Source organism: Coregonus lavaretus (genome assembly GCF_964263955.1).
Source record: "Coregonus lavaretus genome assembly, chromosome: 24".
Classification (NCBI taxonomy): Eukaryota; Metazoa; Chordata; class Actinopteri; order Salmoniformes; family Salmonidae; genus Coregonus; species Coregonus lavaretus.
In genome coordinates this window covers 37,951,517-37,972,539 of record NC_140011.1, presented here as the reverse complement: position 1 = coordinate 37,972,539, position 21,023 = coordinate 37,951,517, and the positions used below count along the sequence as shown (strand labels likewise).

Below are 21,023 nucleotides of genomic sequence, written 5' to 3'. Positions count from 1 at the left end.
CAGCGTGTCCAAGAAACATGACTTTATTTAAATAACGTAACCAAAACAAAAGACGACTCAATGAAGTCCAACAGTAACACTGACTGAAAAGGAACAAAAACCCACAAACCAAGGAGAAACCACACAGTTTAAATATGGCTCCCAATCAGAGATAACGAGCCGACAGCTGACACTCGTTACCTCCGATTGGGAGTCATATGACTAATCAAGAACAATCACCAAACATAGAAATGAACAACTAGAATACCCAACATATAAATACACCCAAACAATGAAAATGAACAACCCTGGCTCAATAATCAAAGTCCATGGAGCCAGAGTGTCACACTGGGAATGTCAATGACGTGATGGCTGTGTGGAGATTGGAGTAACAATGGAACTAGTGTTATCATTTATGCTTATGACCTTATGACCTGACACATGGCCACATGCACATATGCACATAATCTCAGGGGCCGGGGAGGATGATGAATGATAAATGTTTTATAATGTGTTATGAAATGATAATGGTGAAACAGAATGAACATGTTTGATATTTTATAATCCAGATACATGCTTAAATAAGGAATATAGGCATGGAGTATATGCTGTGTTTTAAATGAATGCATGTGTTCTTTCACAGGGGCTCTTAAACTGTGGCCCATGGGCTTGTTATAGACACATGGTATGCATTACATTTGTTTTTTTAAGAAGGGGCCTAAGCACGCAGCCAATAGAATGATAGAATGAGAGGGGTGGTACAGAACTAAAAAAAAGTTAGGAATGTACGCATGTTTTTTCATTTGTGTGGATATAAGAGATCTCTAAGCCAGAGAGAGACAGTTTTGTTCCATGGAGCAAGCTGGGCTTTGTTATGCAATAAAGTCTAATTCTTGAATTCACAAGCTCCGGTGTCTTGAGAGATATTTTTGAGATGATTATCTATTAGTCAAATATTTCTACCACGACACAAGCAAGTGCACACCTAGGGGAGAAGGGTAATTAGAACGAAGCCTCTGTAAATCTCACTCAAAACCAGCTCGTTCATTTTCACTTGTGACAGGAAGAGTGGAAGTTGAGGAAGAGCACGTGGACAAGGAATCTGACTGGTCTGTTGGGATGGAGAGGTTGCTCTCAGACTCACTGACGCTGCCGGTTTGGGGAACCAGGCGATACTCACGAACAGGACAGACACGCTCAGTGAAGTTAGGCTGGAAGCAAATGTCTTTGGAGCCGTGAAGCCAGGCCTTTAAAGGTAAAGGTTACATGTAATATGTGAGATATAAGATGTGATTTACACTGTAGATAACAGTAACACTTATAAGATACAAAGATTATAATGAAGTGCAATGCATGGGACCAGGGATAAATATTACCTCTACATTGTCATCCAGGTTCTTGCCTGGATTAGGCACAATGGGAATGAGGATGAATCTCAGTCGTTCTCTACAAAGTGATAGGGTCAGTTCAGATTCAGAGTATAACTTTTTTCAGAGGAAGAATGGAGCACTATGTCCAAAGGAGATTGATTTAAAAATGTAAACTGTACCCCTTGATTTTAGACTTTATTGGGGGCCTATGTGTGGTGTTAACTTATGTTGGCAAACCTACCTTTCCCTGTAGACCAGCATGCAGGCCAACATGAAGAGTGTCATGGCACCCACTAATGACAGCACTGGCTTCCACATAGACATTGAGCTGCCAGATATGTCTAGGCCAAAGAGAAAGGTTGACATGACAAAGTCCTGACAGAAGCCTGAGCACAACCTTATAACCATAAAGCGAAGCAGAGATTTTGGATCTATTTACCTGTGATGTTATTTCCTTTCATGGAATCCCATAGAATGGGCTGACTCCATTCACTCCAGAACTCGGACTCGCCACAAATGCTGTTAACTCGTGCTCTCACTTGAAACTCATACCGACTGCTCTTTAAGGGGAAAGGAACAGCATAATTCTGTTCTCTGATCAGAGTAGATGTCTGAAGAAAAGAACAAAGAGAGAGTGGAGGTGAGAGAGAGTTATTTTCAAAGATTTGTCCAGTATTTTGTTGAAAAATGACCATTAGGCTACAGAGTCCAAACAGTAGTCCAACGTCTGAGTCCTGACCCCTCCCCACCTGCCACTTGTTGTTGTTTATTCTGTAGCGCACTTCACTCTCAATGCATTGGTTGTTCTTGCTGTTGTTCCAGTACAGATTCAGCTCTGGGTCTTTGTTCATCTCAACTGACAGGTTGGTAGGAGGGTAAAGCTTCACTAGAAAAAGCATCAAGGAGGGTCAAACGTTAACGACACATCAAATGATGATTGAATATAGGACAAACACACATGCTAAAAAGCCTAAAGTAAGATGACTATTGCTCTTCATGTTTAATGCTGTTCTGTATGTAATGTTATGATTTGATTGAGAAAAAAAACCTACCCATGCTTTTGAGGTTATGGTTCTGCACATAACTTTTGTTCTGATGGACCAGCTTGGTTGTCAGTGTTCTAAACCTGTCAGACTTGTCATAAGACAGTCTACATCCCACAGCATTACTCTTCTCCTGGAGATATGTTGTGCACTCCTCCATATGATCTTTGATGAACCTAAACACATACCATGTGAAAATGATGGATGAGAATTAGGACCAAAGTACGGACATTCAAGATTTGACAGAGATACACTCCCCTCCGTATGTATTTGGACAGTGAAGCAATTATTTATTTTTCTGGCTGTATACTCCAACATTTTGGATTTGAGATCAAATGTTTCAAATGAGGCAACATTACAGAATGTCAATTTTTATTTGAGGGTATTTTCAAACATACTGTATCTGTTTTACCGTTTAGAAATGAGAGCATTTTATGTATCTAGTCCCCCCATTTGAAGAAGTCATAAGTATTTGGGCAAATTCACTATTATAGTAGTCAAAAGTGACTCTACAAACTTGTTGGATGCATTTGCAGTTTGTTTTGGTTGTGTTTTGCGTAATATTTTGCCTATTAGGAACTGAATGGTGAATGATGACTGGAGTAATTTTCTTTCTGTGATAAGATGTTTCTGAACACTTCTAAATTAATCCTGATAACGCCATGATTAAGAAAATGAATCATGAATAATGATGAGTGAGAAGTTTACAGAAGCTACAACAAAACATACTAACCTCTCACCATTAATGTTATTTCTGGGATAAGATGTTTCTGAACACTTCTAAATTAATCCTGATAATGCCATGATTAAGAAAATAAATCATGAATAATGATGAGTGAGAAGTTTACAGACGCTACAACAAAACATACTAACTTCTCACCATTACCAATAACAGGGGAGGTTAGCATGTGTTAGGGGGTATGATCATTGTGTCACACCCTGATCTGTTTCACCTGTCTTTGTGATTGTCTCCACCCCCCTCCAGGTACAAAACAGGAACTTGTAATAAACTTTTGTTACATCGACACTGTCTGCATCTGGGTCTTCTCCTGAAACGTGATACTTTGTGCCTCTGTAACTTTCTCACTCATCATGATTCATGATTCATGATTATCCATAATCATCATAGCATCCACATTAATGTAGAAGTGTTCGGAAACATCTTCTATTCTTAATTACAATAAAAAGTTACTCCAAAATGACATAATACATTATTCACCATTCAGTTCCTATTGTGCAAAATATAATCCGAAATACAACCAAAACAAACTGCAAATGCATCCAACGAGTTTGTAGAGTCACAAGCTTGATGTATTCATTGAGTGCAAGGAATATGGGACCAAATACTTAACTTTTGACTACTTTAATACACTACAATTGAATTTGTCCAAATACCTATGATTTCTTCAAATGGGGCGTAATGGCCAAAATAAAGGAAACACCAACAAAGCGTCTTAATATGCACCTTGACATAGATTCTACAAGTGTCTGGAACTCTATTGGAGGGATGTGACACAATTATTCCACGAGAAATTCCATCATTTGGTGTTTTGTTGATGGTGGTGGAAAACGCTGTCTCATTCGCCGCTCCAGAATCTCCCATAAGTGTTCAATTGGGTTGAGATCTGGTGACTAAGACGGCCATGGCATATGGTTTACATGGTTTTCATGCTCATCAAACCATTCAGTGACTTGTGCCCTGTGGATGGGGGCATTTCCATCCTATTGGGCCATAACCATAGTAGCCAAAATAATGGCCTGCCCAGCATTTCTATACATGACCCTAAGCATGATGGGATATTAATTGCTTAATTAACTCAGGAACCACACCTATGTGGAAGCACCTGCTTTCAATATACTTTGTATCCCTCATTTACTCAAATGTTTCCATTATTTTGGCAGTTACCTGTACATAAAGTGTTCATTTGTAAATGGCAAAACAGATACAGTATGTACTGTATGAACATACCCTCAAATAAAATCTGTAATTCTGTACTGTCACCTCATATGAAACAAAATGCTGGAGTATAGAGCCACATTTAAAATGTTAGCTTCACTGTCCACAAATACATATGGTAAGGAGTGTAATAACAATAATATATTCAGTCATATAGAGAGTCTCAAAGCCCCTTTCATTGTAAGAGGACAACTCAAACACCTCAATCACCGCCACCAATGTGTAGCACCCAATCACAGTGATGCACGGCAAGCATTTTGCCCAAAGACCTCAACACCCATCACATGTTAAAGGTATGACAGGGTTCTGCCACTGCACTAACCTGTTGTTGAAAAAGGTGAAGTTGACCTCTGGGCTCCCCTGTTCACTCCAGATGCAGTTGACATAATCCAGATTAATGATCAGGCAGTTTACTTCTGCAAAAGGAACAGAAATTGAAAATCTTTTTTCAAATATGACATTACACTGAATCCTTTAAAGGGGAGCTGTGGTATGATATCCAGATGAGTTGCATAATTACATTGGGGGTTTACAGATTTTTAAGAGACAAATCAGATAACATATTAAGGGTCTATACATTCATGTATATCATGACTAGAGTACTTTTCCACCATCACATTGAATTAAATCAATACTTTTATCAGCATGTGAATGTATATGACAAGATGGATGGCCATGTTGCAGGAAACCACAAAGTAGTTGACGTCAATCTCAGACTAGCAGGGGAATTTTGGTGTTGCATCAGCAATAGAAATGCCACATGAAACTTTACTTTTCAGATTATTTTGTGTTTCTAGGATGTTATGTAATAGTTTGATCAAATAAATTGCTTTAATACCTGGTATGAAATGTAATTTGTTTATTATTTGAAGTTGAGGGCACATTGGCCGGATGTGTTGTCATAGCACAAGGTCTTAAACAAGTTGAATAAATTAACATTATTTATAAAAAATAAATGTCACAGGTGTAGCATCATTAATACAACAGGAAGATCTTACTGGGGGTGGAGGGAGCCTCATATCCTTGGAGAGAGATGAGGAGAAATAACCAGCTTCCAACCATCTTCATGTCAAAATGGATGCCAGTGGGAAGAACGCAGCCAGCTCTGTGCTCATGTATTTATGTATGGCTGCTCAATGCCTTCGTCTTTAACCCCCTTTAGTTTCACTCTTTTAAACAGCCATGGTAGGTGTGCTACATTTCCTGTTGCACTGGCCACATCCTTTAAATCTATGAAAAACACAGGAAGAGAAACTACAGAAAATAACATTGCAGGGGGATTGTACAGATCCACTAATAATCTACAATTATAAAGTAAATTAACTATGCACAATAAGTAACAGCCAATAGGAAAGCGATAAACACAGAAGATTTGTACATAATTAGATATAGAAATAACACTTAATCCAATGTTTGTTAGTAAAAACAAACATTTAGTATAGCATATCCTTTTCTATTTAAAATAGGCTGTCTATAAATATGCATTGTGGTGATACTGATTAACTTGAAGCAAATGAAAAGTTCCTGTGTACATTTTTTTTTTTAAATTGTACAAATATATTTAAGTTCCAGTGTTAGTGTCAATTTCACTACTTAAGCTTCAATTAAAATGTTTGTTTTTCACTCTCACTGTGGCCAGAATTCATCAGCTACATCATCTATCTCATTTCTACAGAAAAAGGGTACAGGCACCGGAAGGCAGTCTGTGGCAGGGCTTTGACACGGAAACATACAGGTGTAGGATCTTAATGTGGTCACCCTGTTGTTGCAAGAACTTTCCTGCACAGCAGAAAATGCAAACTTGTAGTGTATTCAATGTTTAAAAGGGGTTCTGAAGTTTGTAATTTCCACTTAAACATTTCAGACTTGATTTTCCCAAACAAAAAATTTGAAAAACAAACATTTTAATTGAAGCTTAAGTAGTGAAATTTACACTAACACTGGAACTTTTCATTTGCTTCAAGTTAATCAGTATCACCACAAGACATATTTACAGAAAACCCCTACACAAATGTAAATTTTTATAATCCACACAATAATTCCAATTTCCTGTTGCTGCAGGATTAAACTGCTCAAATTAAGATCCTACATCTGTAGACCACAATTTAATCAGACCATACTATCTTGAGCTAGTGTGGTAAAATGTCATGCAGAGAGAGACACATTTTTTAGACACAAAGCTGGTGAACCATAGTTTTGCTTTAATGTAGATTGACATACATTATGTTCTTTGCTACATTTTCCTGATAACTTTTCATAATTTGTTGTATTTTCCCTGTATCACAGTGAAGACTACAACGCCTCCTTTCTTGATTCCGCTTTCACAATATAATAAAAACTCTCAAAAGACCATCCATAAACAGGAAATGACCCAACATCAACTATTGAACCACACCTTGACCACCCAGGTCTCTGATCTACACTCTTAGAAAAAAGGGTTCCAAAAGGGTTCTTCCGGCTGTCCCCATAGGATAACCCTTTTGGTTTCAGGTAGAACCCTTTTGGGTTCCATGTAGAACCCTTTATGGAAAGGATTTTACATGGAACCCAAAAGGGTTCTACCTGGAACCAAAAAGGGCTCTTCAAAGGGTTCTTCTATGGGGACAGCCGAAGAACCCTTTTAGGTTTTAGATAGCACCTTTTTTTCTAAGAATGCACCACCAATTCTCCTCAGCTGGAGTTTGATGCTCTCTTACTCACTACGTCATTCATCCCACTCACTGGTACAGTAGACGTCACGTCAGTATGGAGGACAACATGCCTTCAGGGTCTTCAAATATAACCTTCTAGTATTATACAAAAGCAAATGATCCAACCTGTTTCTAATAAGTAAAGACAGGTTTGCCTGCTCATGAAATGATCATTATTTTCTCTCTCATGATGACAGTGGGTCTTATTGTCATAGATGACTGCCTTTTCCATGGGTTACTTTCTGCCTAGGAACATTCCAGGACGTTTTGCTTTCTGTTAGCTAGTTGTTGGATGCAGATAAGAGAGAACCGTGACTGGTGGCCCTCAGACTGGTCCCTAGGTGACTTGTTATCGAAGCGAGGGTGGCACGATACCCATCTGTCATGCTGTTTCAGTGTTTATTCCGGGCCTGGGCGGTTATGGTGCCAGGCGCTTTGGCAGTGTGGGGCATCACGTCCTCCCATCCTACAAACTGCATCAGCTCCAGATGCCAATAACTTTACATGGCCAACCAGTAGATGATCTGAGCATGGTCTGTGACCAGTACAATGGGTCAGTACCTGTTATAACAGAGCATTAGCCCCTCAGGCCTATGAGCTGTAGTGCTGTTTTACCCCTCATAATTTATTCTGCTGCTCTCATTAGTAGAAGGCATAGTGGTTCAAGTGGTTCTACCAGCTTGATTGGCTTCCCTTGTCCCCAGGCTATTGATATATTTCTTACTCTAGTCTAAGACTCATGCCCTTGCGTTCAGTGTATGGAATCACCTACGGGTATCAAGGGTCCAGTCTCAATAAAAGAGATCCGGCTTTATGGGATTGTGCACCGCGTTGGACTGAAACTGAGGCATGCCAACCAAGCTGACCACAGGAAGGCACTCTCCATTAATCACCACTACCTGACATCTTTTTGGAATGGTAGAAAGCCGAGCTTCCCATTGCCTCTGCGCACTGTCGCAGACTGACAGAGAAAGATAGCGACAGAAATGCAGCAGTTCTCTGGATCTGGATGCGGAATAGAGATGGATGGAGACATCTATGATCTCTATTCTATATTCTATGTTCTATATTCTATGTTCTGTGTTCTATATATGACTACTTCACTTGTCCCTGCAGATTTCTGGATAACCAAGGTACACTCATAATGGACTCATCTGGACTTACATTTTACTTTATTGTACTTCACTGTACATCCCAAGGATGATGAACACAGTTTCAAGACATGATGACATAAGCAGAAGAAAGGGAAAAAACTAACAGATGGAGATGGCTTTTTTAATCGCTGCCTTTATCAAAACCTGTTGTACCGGATGAGACTGAAGTGCTCCTCTTTGATTATGAAACATCCAGTGTGAGAAGAGACTCCATACTGTGGACAACCAAAGAAAAAGAAAGTGGAAAGCAGCTTGTGTATGTACTACATCTGTCAAATTGAGTATTGGTTTAAACAACTTACAGCCTGGTATAAATTGGCCACTTTTATGAACCCTTTTTGAGCCAGCGTATCTACTAACAGGGCCGTGGTTTATCCCTTTGGAATAAATTCTGTTTTAACAAGTTGATTAGATATAAAGGAAAGACAATGTAACAGCCCTTGATATCTAGTGGTCAGTGTTAATTATATTTTCATTATATAAGTTTGTCTTTTTTATAGTATACTGTTTACTTAGTATGTGTTTACTTCACTTGCACAACATTAGGCAGATAATGTGTATGTATGTGCCCTTGTGTGTGGGGGTGGGTGGAGGAAGTGTTTACAGCATAGGGCATGCAACTGGCGCCACCGTTTAGGATCAGGAATCATGCCAGATGTCTTGCGAAACATTTTTAAAACACATAAATGAGGGTTGGTCAATGTCTGTGCCAACTCTACCTTACTCCATCACCCCATGGTTAAGACAACAATTAAAAGAAAATACCATTGAGCAAGTCAATATTTAGTTTTAGATTTCACTTTAAGTATTGAAAGTGTTAGGAGAAAATCAACTTCACGATACAATCCACTATGGTATTGATGAAAGCTACCGTGCCCATTTCTTCTATTGTAACACATTTGTGAAATAGTCAGTAACTGATAGTTTGGTGCCTAAAGTAGAGTGTTTGTAAACAAAGCGGATGAGAGACCCTCCCTGGTGGGAGGTGGCATGTCCAAAAGAGGAGGAGACTCAGGAGAAAGATTAATGACTTGCCACTGGACATTGGTTCAGGAACATGTTCCAGTTCAACCTCCAAAAGTACAAGTGGGCGAAATGCTTGTTGACCGCATGACTGGCATTTGTCTGTGATTACTAGCAAGTGTCCATTCAGAGATTTTGCTAATGTTTCCTCATTTAGGAAATGATCTGGAAGATGCTTGTGATCGAAAGCTCCATAAGACAGAGAGACAGAAGGACAGAATTAATGGACAGAAGAGAAGCAGGTGAGTTACTTCTCTAATTAATTACTCTAATAAACAAACAAACACACCGCCTGACTAAGGTTTTATTTTAGGCATGGGAAACTCAGGAGTGGATTTAGCACTAATTGATCACTAACTGACAAACCATTGTTTATTTGCATTAGAAATGTACAGGATTGTTTTGATCAGATACAGTCAGGTCCATAATTATTGGCATCCTTGATAAAGATGATGAAAAAAAAGTAAAGTATAAAATAAATAATACAAATACTGAGCTATATTGTATGCAAAACAAAATATGGATTTATATTATTTTATACTAATACAGCTGCTCAGAGAAAGAGGTTTTGTTTAACAAGTAATAAAAAACCAAAACCACAAGTTTTCAATGGAGTTCAAGTCTGGAGACAGATGGCCATTGCAAAATGTTGATTTTTGTGGTCAATGAACCATTTCTTTGTGGATTTTGATTAGTGCTTGGGGTTATCGTCTTGCTGGAAGATCCACTTGCGGCCAACTGTCAGCCTCCTGGCAGAGGCAACTAGGTTGTTGGCTAAAATATCCTGGTACTTTTTTAAGTTCATGATGCCGTTGACCTTAACAAGGGCCACTGGACCAGTGGAAGTAAAATAGCCCCATAGGTCCACCACCATATTTTACCGAATCTATGAGGTACTTTTTTTGCATATACTTCTGTTTTTCAACACCCACCACTGGTGTGCATGGCCAAAGAGCTTTATTTACATGTAATTTGACCAAAGCACCAGTTCCAATCCAAGTGCCAATGCCGTTTAGCAAAATCCAGGCGTTTACATTAGTTGGATGACATAAATAGAGGTCTTTGGCCATGCACACCAGTTGTGGGTTTGGCATTGAAGTAAAGATGCATATGCAGAAAGGAACCCCACACCTACTGTAAAATATGGTGGTGGAACTTTGATGTTACGGGGCTATTTTACTTCCACTGGTCCAGTGGCTCTTGTTAAGGTCAACGGCATCATGAACTTTAAAAAGTACCAGGATATTTTAGCCAACAACCTAGTTGCCTCTGCCAGGAGGCTGACAGTTGGCTGCAAGTGGATCTTCCAGCAAGACAATAACCCCAAGCACCAAACAAAATCCACAAAGAAATTGTTAATTGACCATAAAATCAACATTTTCCGGACTTGAACCCCATTGAAAACCTGTGGTTTGAAATTAAAAGGGGAGTCCATAAGTGCAGATGAAGGATATCAAGGATCTGGAAAGATTCTGTATGGAGGAATGGTCTAAGATCCCTCCCAAAAAGGCTCAGTGCCGTTATCCTCGCAAGGTAAGGTATTGAAAGTTATTGAAAGGAGGGGTGCCAATAACTTTGACCGCTATTTACAGTCTTTTTTGCTCGTCTTTATCAAGGGTGCCAATAATTTTGGACCTGACTGTACACAGTCTACAATACTAGTTTTGTCACCTAGAAACCACAACAATATTTACCAGAACAACATTTTGCAAGAGTTAGCTATACCAGATCTGCTACAGCGTAGTAGTTAGTTGCTGTATCTCTGGAAGCAGACAACCAAGACTGGTGGTGATAAGCTAGCATGACGTAGCTGTGACGTTGTTGCCTCCCCTGGTTTACAGTCGCCCTTTATCTCCTCACGAGGTTCCCACTCTTAGCTTCCTTCTGGCGCAGAGATACCAGTGATATGGGCTTTGTTGAGTTTTGTTGTGGGACTAGAAAAAAATGCCTGGAACGTAAAAGAAAGTTATTAACTGGTTCCCATGATTTTAAAATAATGGTTCTGTACTGGAACAGTATGGATCACTTTCGTTCCAGGTTCCGTTTCTGTTCCTTGAAAAATTTATTTATTTTCCGGTTTTCGGTCCTGTTCCCTGAACCCGTTCCAACCCCTGCTCCCTAGGCCCCTTCACTTCCCCTCTCTCTTTAGTTCTCTTTCTTTATTCCTCTCATCTGCATAATATTTTCAGAAATGTTCCCTCTTAATGGTTTGACCCTGCTTGTACCACAGGGTGAGTACGGAGCGTCTGCGGGCCCGGTCCCGTGTTGCAGCTAAGAGCAGGAGGGAGAGAGAGAGCCGTCTGTTTGGGGAGCTGGCAGCATGGCTACCTCTGCCCTCTGGTCTGACTGGCCACATAGACAAGGCTTCTATCGTCAGACTCACACTGGACTACCTGCGCCTGAGAGCACTGCTAGACCATAGAGACAATGCTACAACAGAGACCAGGGTCTGCTCCGACACAGTCCACTTCACCATGCACGGTAACAAAATCCTGTTGAGTGTTTGGAATGATGAGGCTTTTAGAGTGTTGAAGGGTTTAGAAATATAACAGAAGGCATTGTCCTCTGTGTTATTTAGGCCGATACCCAATGGCTGGGCTTTTCTCTGAGGAGACAGTGCTGGAGTCAGCTGTTGGGGGTTTCATGATCTTGGTGTCCCAGAACGGCCAGGTTATCTTCACTACAGGGGACATAAGCACACACACTGGCATCAACCAGGTACAGTCATATTATACTGAACAAAAATATAAACGCAACATGCAACAATTACAACGATTTTACTGAGTTACAATTCATGTAAGGAAATCAGTAAATTGAAATAAATTCATTCGGCTGTAATCTATGGATTTCACATGACTGGGCAGGGGCGTAGCCATGGGTGGGCCTGGGAGGGCATAGGCCCACCCACTTGGGAGCCAGGCCCACCCACAGGGGAGCCAGGCCCAGCCAATCAGAATGAGTTTTTCCCCACAATAGGGCTTTATTACAGACAGAAATACTCCTCAGTTTCATCAGCTGTCCGGGTGGCTGGTCTCAGACGATCCCGCAGGTGAAGAAGCCGGATGTGGAGCTGGCGTGGTTACACGTGGTCTGCGATTGTGAGGCCGGTTGGACGTACTGCCAAATTCTCTAAAATGACATTAGAGGCGGTGTATGGTAGAGAAATGAACATTAAATTCTCTGGCAACAGCTCTGGTGGACATTCCTGCAGTCAGCATGCCAATTGCACGCTCCATCAAAACTTGAGACATCTGTGGCATTGTGTTGTGTGACAAAACTGCACATTTTAGAGTGGCCTTTTATTGTCCCCATCACAAGGTGCACCTGTGTAATGATCATGCTGTTTAATCAGCTTCTTGATATGCCACACCTGTCAGGTGGATGGATTATCTTGGCAAAGGAGAAATTCTCACTAACAAGGATGTAAACAAATTTGTGCACAAAATTTGAGAGAAATAAGCTTTTTGTGCATATGGAAAATGTCTGGTATGTTTTATTTCAGCTCATGAAACGTGGGACCAACACTTTACATGTTGCGTTTATATTTTTGTTCAGTATATGTACATATGTTGAGTGTTCATATTGTAATGAAACTGAAGGGAAAATGGATGACAATAACAATTTTTTTAAACAACAAATGTTGTTATTTCATGTGTAGATGGATCTGATTGGTAGGAGTCTGTTTGACTTCATGCACCACTGTGACCAGAGGGAGGTCAGAGATATCCTCTCAAAAATTATAGGTAAAGGGGACTTCACATATTTTAAACAAGATATTAGTTAGCAAAGAGGCATATTGTTTATCTTCTGTATCGTGTCTTTCTATCAGCTACTGAGGGACGACAGCAGTGTGACTTCCTTCTCCGTGTGAAGAGCACTCTGACCTCTCAGGGTCGATCTGTCAATCAAAGACACACACCTTGGAAGGTCAGTAATTCATGCTAGTTTGAAGCAGAGTGTTAACATGTTGAGTTTTTATTATTCTCTGTTGTTTTTCACTTTCTCTTTTCTCTCTCTCCCTCACACACACACAGGTGATTCACTGCGTCGGGGTTAAGAAACAATCTCACCTTCCAGAGTCAGCCTGTCTTGTCCTATTGTGCCGACCCCTCCCCATCTCACAATGCATCGTCAGGGATGCCAGCTTGAATCACAAGACCTTCCTGAGCGGACACCGCCCGGACATGAGGTTCACCTACTGCCATTCAGGGTACACTCACTAACTCAACAATGATCTGGTGACGCTAATCAAACGAGACGAGTAATACAAGTATATTACATAATACCTTTCTTCCTGTTTTTCATATGATTTTGTATCTAGTGTCAAGGAGCTGACTGGATATACAGAAACAGAACTTCTGGGCCAGTCTGTGTATCAGTATTACCACACGTCTGACTGCCAGCACATTCACAAAGCACACCAGAGCTGTGAGTCACCTCGAATCATGAGGTGTATATAAATATTGTGAATACCACTAGTATGTTCTGACCATGTTAAATGTATATCTGATCATGTGTCTGGGACAGTGCTCTCTAAGGGCCAGGCTACCATGAGCAGGTACCGTCTGCTGCTGAAAGGTGGTGGTTATGTGTGGGCAGAGACGGATGCATCGGTGGTGTACAACAACGAGACTGGGCAGCCCCAAAGTGTCGTCTGCATCAACTACATTCTAAGGTGAGAAGTGATGTTGGGGTCGAGGACCAATGAAAGCATCTAATGAATGACAACTCTTAATATAATAAGTTGGTTAGACTAGATATCTGTTCAGCTGTTTACAAGTAAAATCCCTTGTTCCCTGTGCTACCAAATTGTATGCACCGTATCTGGCGTTAAGCTATTTTCCCTGTCCTTTTCTGTTCACCCTGTCTCCTTGTCTCACCACAGTGATGTGGTGCTACCAGAGATGGTGTTCTCACTGCAGCAAATAGAACCGTTACTGAGGCCCTGTTACCCTGAACTTGAGGTGGGGCCCACCCTGCAGAATGAGGCATGTCTTACAGCAGAGACCCCTGTTAATCTACGCAACTCAACAATACCAACTCCAGGTCTGTCCCTTTAGCTGACAATTAGCCATTGAAAGATACATATTTGCTTTTAACCAAAGAGGTGTTAAGAGACTTGTGGCATTGAATCGTTATGTTCCTCCCAATCTGATCTAGAATACAACGATGAGATCCAAACCTATGAGGGATATGCAGAGCTCAACCTAGAAGATCAAATGAACATGAACTCACGCTCTGTAAGTAGGCCTATCTCTTTGCTCATGGGTAAAACATGAGCTGAAATTGGTTGAATCAACGGTGCACTTTTTCAATCCCTTTTTTAATAGCATATTTCCTCCCTGCAGGAACTATGTGAGCTGGACCTGGACTTGTTGGCTCCATACATACCCATGGATGGAGAAGACTTCCTCCTCACTCCAGTTTTAGATGGGATCTTGGCCATGACAGAAGGCCCTGTTCTTCCACCTGGCTTGGAGGGCCATTGTTCCTTGGGGAAGTTCCCTATATCTGCTGGTTCTTTCACCACACATCAAATGAAAACCTTGCAGATAGAGCCCCCTTGTGACTCAAGGGGGTCACATACGGTCAAAGAGTCAGAGTTTGGGTAAGCACCAGTGTGTGTGGGCACCAGCTTCTAGTCTCAGTCAATAAGCATGTTAAAGGGATAGTTCACCCCATCCAAGTCCAGGTATCGATATTAGCATTTTTCACGCATCATGTTCAAATCATCTATAAGTGACTTTGTTGAGCTTCACAATCAATTTGAGATACTTTTGTATGATTTGGACACAATACGGGAAAAATGCTAATATCGATACCAGTACTTGGATGGGATATGTGCCAGGCAAACTAAACCAAATCATGGATTGCTGTCAAACCTTGTCCATAGACTGCTAACAGGGTAAGGAAACCAATGTGTCATTTTGTAATTTGGGTGAACTATATCTTTAACCATTCTAGCAGTGGCATAATTGTTTCTGATTGTTTTCTTTGGATATAGGGAATCATACCATCATATGCTTGTCTCATTGTTTGCCATTTCGGATGTTTCTTGGTCCTATATAACATTGCTCTTTCTCCAGGGACCATATGAAGTCAGTCTATAGAGGAGGCAGTGATGTATTCAAGGAGGGCACTGACCACGCCGAATGGGAGGGTCTTGTCCTGAACGAACAGTGGAGTGAGAAACACACATCCTGTAGACATCCACAGGTATTCATGACTGCTGCAGCTAGGCTGCCTTACCGGACCGTGGAATACTTCCCCATTCACCCACCAGATGGATCCACTTGCTTGTGTGGACCACCATCAAGGCAAGTGTTGTGGAAATACACACAGCAGCCCAAAACCCTAAGCACAGGCCCTCAGACACCTACCAATCATTTAGACAAGAGGTCAACATGCCATGTTCCTTTCACCCTGCCAGTCCTGAGCAGGCTGGACTGTGAGGTCACTCTGGGACCAACCAGCTGCCTGCTTCAGGGGTCAGAGATCACCTCAGTCCTGGACCAGACCGCCTCCAGATTCTTACACCTCACAACATCGGGCACAAATCAGCTCTCCACCCAACATGCCCATCCTGTGTACGCACCCAGATCAGCTATTGAAGTCAGCTCTGGCACATCGACATCGTACGGTGAATGGATAACATGAACTTGATCCTCACAACACCATTTTTTATTCTGCAACGAATGGTGCCAATCTCTCCTGAACTAGGTCTATATTGTGACTTTTACTGGACAACGTAACTAACAAACGTTGATGCATAGCCTAGTTATTAAATACTGCACTTTATTACAATGATTACAATGATCCAGATTAAAACTGTTGTCTTGTTTTTTTTTTACTGTACAGTGCCCATACAACAGGGTTCTTCAATTCCGGTCCTGGAGGGCCGAAACACCTCTGTTTTTCATCCTCTCCTTCTAATCAGGGGCTAATTCAGACCTGTGACACCAGGTGAGTGCAATTAACTACTAGGTAGAAATAAAAAACAGAAGTGTTTCGGCCCTCCAGGACAGGAATTGAAGAACCCTGCCATACAAGTTACAATCCATTTGAGTTTTTCTTATCCACGCGCATTCTGCAGGTAAAAACTGCCATAGATAGCTAGCTAGCTCTGTTATGCAAAGATGATCTGCTGTTTCAGGCCTATTGCACATCATCCTTCCACGCGCATTCTGCAGGAAAAAACTGCAATAGATAGCTAGCTAGCTAGCTCTGTTATGCAAAGAGTCTCTGCTGTATTAGGCCTATTGCACATCATCCTACCTGACCTACCAGCTACCACCGACCACAACCTTCAAGAGAGGTATTTTTAAGTGAATCTCAGGTCACGAGCTAACATGTTTTTGTTAAAACAAAAATATCTAAAAACAAGTTATTATTTGAACTTCTTTACAACCTTGGCTAGCTAGCTATCAGCTAATGTCAGCTAGCCTTTCCGTCAAAGGTTTTCGCTCGCGCTAGCGGACTAAACTCTACTCCATGGTGAACGTTTCGGTGAAGGAAGTTTATGATTAAACTTTCTTCACCATGGAGTGAAGTTTAGTCCGCTACGATCGCACCTGTCTGGGAGATGACGAGTGAGGCTACTAATCCCACCTCAGCATGTTGTATAAATCCAATGCAACTAAACGTAGTTTTGGAATGGTATATTCACTACAGTAGTAAACGGGTGCAAATACATCGGAAAGCTATGTATAATAGCTAATTATTAACGCACAGGAAATATTTTTCAACGAATAAAATGAAATATTTTCCGAAATGACTCCAACCGACGAGGTGGCCGAGTGGTTAAGGCGATGGACTGCTAATCCATTGTGCTCTGCACGCGTGGGTTCGAATCCCATCCTCGTCGACAGATATATTTTTCACCATTAGGCCTACTTTCGCAAGTGTTCTGATTTATCGATTAGTCTTTACAAGAATAACGTTGTATTATGCATAATAAAGAGTATTTTAATTATAAAGCAAGACAAGTGAAGGCTTTATACAACCTGGTCATATAGTACTCTAAATGAATGCATAATATAACCATTATAATGGCGCAGATATCCGTATAATACGGTATTCATATGAAGTTTTACCAAAATTAGGAAAAATAAGTATAAGGATATGATAACCTATTATAGCACTATCATGTATAGGCTGAGTAAAAGTCCTGATGATTGTGTTTATGTGTAACCTTAAATGGTTAGGAGAAGAGACACCCCAAAAAATGTGTTAGTGGAAGTGATATAGTGTTTCATCTGTATGTCACAGTAGAAAACGTGGAAATATTCATATTTTACAAATGTAGGCTTAGGCACTAACTGCTTGGGGGCGCTATTACCCAATCAAAGACAAAAAGAGGCAGATGAAACAATTTATCTTGGTGTTGGTGGTATATATAAATTATAATGGCGTCTTTTTGTAGCCACCAACTCGGCCATGGTTCGTTGGACAAAGCCTATGGGGAAATAAATTGCGTTTTTGTAAGGTTTTTGGATAAACGCCGAAAATTAGGTCGGTGGTAAACACTTAGGAGATCTTATACATTTTGTTCAATGGGATAATCTTCATCAGCCAACGTCACTTTTTATGAAAGTTGAAGCATTTATGTTATAAAAAAAGCACATAAAGGCTTCATAATTCATAAAGGACATGTTAACTGACTGATATTATCTCATAGAACAAAAACATATAAAATCTCCTAAGCTTAGACCTTATTTTTGGTGTTTATCCCCAAACCCTATTCTTTCCCCTCTTCTTTCCCCATTAATTTTCCCCATAGAAATGGCTGAACGAACCAGAGGTAACTCATTTCTGCTTTTTAGGACTACAAGCTGGCTTGCTCTATTCATCATCCTTTTCACAGCATGAGGTATATCAGTCAAAAAACAGCAATGGTGTATTGTTTTATTAAAATCCAATGCATATTCAGTGCAAAGTATCTAGAAGGACATAAATCAATTTAGGTCTAACTAACAAAAGTGGGTACACATTACAAATGGCAACATATCCAAATATTCGGCAATTGGAGCATTTTGCTTGCACAGTGTTTCTTCTCACCTCAATACAATACATGTTATGGGCTTGATTCTCATCTAGGTTTCTTAAATTAATACTCTGAAGTTTATTCTGTTTATTATGAGTAACCTCAATAACGAGGTCTACAATACATAATATCGTAAACTTTAGCACCTGCTAAATTAATTAACTGTTTAAGACATTTTCTGATGGTGGTGAAATAAGCACTAGTTTTAAAATATGAACCCCTTCCTCTCGACAAAGTAATCTCCCTTGTCTTCACAAGCATTTATCAGATCTTTACAACATAAAAAAAACAGCACTTCATTTATGTTGTCATAATTTTTGAAGCACCAAAATAAGCATTATTTGTAGATGGACTTCAGACAGAGACACTAGAATGTTCCACAGGAGTATGCAGGGGTCCAGTTTCACTGTGATAGCAGCAGAGGCCATCTGATAGGTAGTCTGGATCCTATCCTGTATTTAACCCTTTATTCATCCCCCTCTTCAGAACTGTTCATTTCAAAAGTCAGTATTCCCTCTTGGTCAAGCACGAGATTTTGCCTTGTTCTTGTTCTCTGACTTGGAGGTGATGATCCGGCGGTAACAGTCAGTGATGCTCTTGTTCTGTTCTACAGCACAGCTAGTGCAGTACACAATGCCCAGAGCCAGCATCACCACAATGAAAACACACAGGGGCACCAGGAGTGCTACTAGAAGCCAGCTCTTGTCCTGCTTCCTTTTGTCCTTACTCTCAGGCCGCTCTGCCCCCGATGCAAATGCTGTTGTTTGGGCTGGAGGTGGGACTCTGAGTGTGGTGGTGGCCTTAACCTCAGAGTTACTGTCTGGGGTTTCTACCACTCTCCCAGCCCCCCTGTCGTTCTGGACTGCTTGGTGGTGGCTGTCACTAACCCTGGACACCACTGAGGGATCACCTGCTTGCCTTTGAGTGTCATCATCTTTCTGGGAAGAGGGGCTGGGCGAGGGTGTGACAGTATTCTGAGCGGGCTTTCTCTGTGTGACAACATCCCAGTGTGAGTTATGGTCATCCGACGGCCTGTGAGGAACCGGCGTAGAGGTTGTCTTCTCCTGTGGGGCCTCTGTAAACCAGCCCAGGTCAGTAGGAAGCCTCTCAAGGCTAGTCCGCTCTGTCAGCCACTCCAAAGCTGTGGTGTCGGTAACCCAGTCTGGGAATTCGGGGACCCAGGAGGTGGTTTGGTAGGACGAGGTAGCTGTGGATGAATACTCATGTTCACCCTCTGGAATGGCCATACAGGAATACTGGTCTGACTGCAGCTCGTACCCTGCCTCACAATAGCACTCAAACCCACCCACATAGTTGAGACACTTCTGGTGGCAGCTTGTGGAGGTCTCACACTCATTTATGTCCTGGCATAGGCCTGAATCATCGGGCAGCTCAGTGAAGCCTTGGTGGCAGTGGCAGGCAAAGGAACTAGGGGTGTTCTCACATCTGTGTTCACAGCTGCTGGAATCTTTGCATTCATCAACATCCACACATTCTCCATCTTCATCAGGCTCGTAGCCCTCATTGCAGCGACACTCAAATGTCCCAGGAGCATTTACACAGATATGAGGGCAGGGCACCTGCAGACACTCATCAACATCGAGGCAGTTGCGTCCACCAGGTGCCAGCAGGTAACCATTTGGACATTTGCAGCGGAATCCCTTAGTGGTCTCTTCACAGTCAAACTCACAGTTGGCCGTGCCACAGGAATGGTTCGGCTGGCAGGTCTGGCCGTCCTCTGCCAGTGTGAAGCCTTCAGAACACTCGCAGTAATAGTGTGTGTCTGCATTCTGACAGAAATGCTCACAGCCACCATTTTCCTCTTCACACCAGTCCTGGGGGCCCTCAGAGCAGAGGGGGGCATCCTTTGACCAGCCCACACTCCCATCCTCCCTCAGCATGCAAAGAACAGACTGGTCTCCTACGCTGTCCTCATGGTCTGGGCAGGGCAAGGTGGCTACTGAGCCAAAGGGGATGTGAGTGAGGATGGTGCTGAGCAGGCTGAAAGGGGTGGTATATAGTGCAGGTCCCCCTCCCTCACTCTTCAGAGAAGGGCACATCCCCTGGTAGGTGTAGTGACACATGAATCCATCCACAGCCAGCGAGCAGGAGCCATCCAGCCACTTGAAGTTGTCGTGCTGCTCCCGGGTGTCAGCAGCAGTGTTGACGCTCATGACGACACAGCGGGGCGCGGCACAGGTACTAGGTGAGTCCGCTCTCAGCCAGTTGGTGTACTGTGTGTCCTGTTCACCTGTGATCCATTGGAATCCTCTGAGTGGGCGTGTGGCAGAGCACTGCCTGGGCTGACGATGGAGCCCAATCCACAGTCTGACCCTGGCCCGTGGGCCGCGCTGCTCCACAGACGACAGGAGCTCATGCACCACAGCCGCCTCCTCAGAACTCTTTAGGGTTGCCAGGAAACCACGTTTGTCCTTGCAGAACCATGCAGATTCCCGAAAGGTCTTACGTTGGAAATAGATGGCGTAGCAGCCATCTGCAGTGCAGAGGGCATCTTGCACCTGTAGCTCTTGTCCCAGAGTCCAGGGAGGCCAGCAGGCACACAGCACCGCCAGAAGAGCACAGGAGCGCAAGGCACAGATCATCTTCCCCATCTGTACCATTGTCTTTTCTCACCTACCTACACCTCTCTCTAAGTAATACAATTTTTTTCCCAGCTTAAAAAATAAATAAAAATACTCCACCACTTTTCCTTGAACAAAACACTTCTCTTACATTTAGTCAGAGGCCTTCTCCTGAGCTCCCT

The 21,023-nt window shown here is 42.0% G+C and overlaps 3 protein-coding genes across 3 annotated transcripts; 1 reads left to right on the top strand and 2 right to left on the bottom strand.

Moving 5' to 3' along the window:
• On the bottom strand, window positions 1-5,496 carry LOC311099968 (cytokine receptor common subunit gamma-like). Its single transcript, XM_084140690.1, has 8 exons — window positions 5,348-5,496; window positions 4,672-4,765; window positions 2,402-2,568; window positions 2,099-2,235; window positions 1,789-1,960; window positions 1,591-1,690; window positions 1,356-1,425; window positions 1-1,226 (listed from the first exon to the last, which is right to left on the bottom strand). Exons 1-8 carry the CDS (start codon window positions 5,415-5,417, stop codon window positions 1,005-1,007), a joined length of 1,032 nt encoding a protein of 343 aa, XP_083996816.1. The 5' UTR covers window positions 5,418-5,496; the 3' UTR covers window positions 1-1,004.
• A 3,755-nt stretch (window positions 5,497-9,251) lies between these two features.
• On the top strand, window positions 9,252-16,038 carry hif1al2 (hypoxia inducible factor 1 subunit alpha, like 2). The gene is made up of 12 exons (XM_084140676.1): window positions 9,252-9,458; window positions 11,447-11,697; window positions 11,795-11,934; window positions 12,875-12,959; window positions 13,046-13,143; window positions 13,251-13,426; window positions 13,538-13,644; window positions 13,744-13,891; window positions 14,102-14,262; window positions 14,377-14,456; window positions 14,565-14,824; window positions 15,303-16,038. Exons 1-12 carry the CDS (start codon window positions 9,358-9,360, stop codon window positions 15,871-15,873), a joined length of 2,178 nt encoding a protein of 725 aa, XP_083996802.1. The 5' UTR covers window positions 9,252-9,357; the 3' UTR covers window positions 15,874-16,038.
• Window positions 16,039-18,106: 2,068 nt separating this feature from the next.
• Window positions 18,107-21,023, bottom strand: LOC311099957 (uncharacterized protein). The gene has a single exon (XM_084140677.1). It carries the CDS (start codon window positions 20,878-20,880, stop codon window positions 18,781-18,783), a length of 2,100 nt encoding a protein of 699 aa, XP_083996803.1. The 5' UTR covers window positions 20,881-21,023; the 3' UTR covers window positions 18,107-18,780.

What these genes read in the sequence shown, in the direction of transcription:
- LOC311099968 (XM_084140690.1), bottom strand. Translation starts at nt 5,417, where the DNA reads ATGAAGATGGTTGGAAGCTGGTTATTTCTCCTCATCTCTCTCCAAGGA. An exon ending in TAAACAACAACAAGTGGCAG is followed by an intron (nt 1,961 to 2,098) that starts GTGGGGAGGGGT and finishes TCTTTTCTTCAG; the next exon opens with ACATCTACTCTGATCAGAGA. An exon ending in ATGCTGGTCTACAGGGAAAG is followed by an intron (nt 1,426 to 1,590) that starts GTAGGTTTGCCA and finishes ATCACTTTGTAG; the next exon opens with AGAACGACTGAGATTCATCC.
- hif1al2 (XM_084140676.1), top strand. Translation starts at nt 9,358, where the DNA reads ATGTTTCCTCATTTAGGAAATGATCTGGAAGATGCTTGTGATCGAAAG. An exon ending in TCACAAAGCACACCAGAGCT is followed by an intron (nt 13,645 to 13,743) that starts GTGAGTCACCTC and finishes TGTCTGGGACAG; the next exon opens with TGCTCTCTAAGGGCCAGGCT. An exon ending in GTCAAAGAGTCAGAGTTTGG is followed by an intron (nt 14,825 to 15,302) that starts GTAAGCACCAGT and finishes CTCTTTCTCCAG; the next exon opens with GGACCATATGAAGTCAGTCT.
- LOC311099957 (XM_084140677.1), bottom strand. Translation starts at nt 20,880, where the DNA reads ATGGTACAGATGGGGAAGATGATCTGTGCCTTGCGCTCCTGTGCTCTT.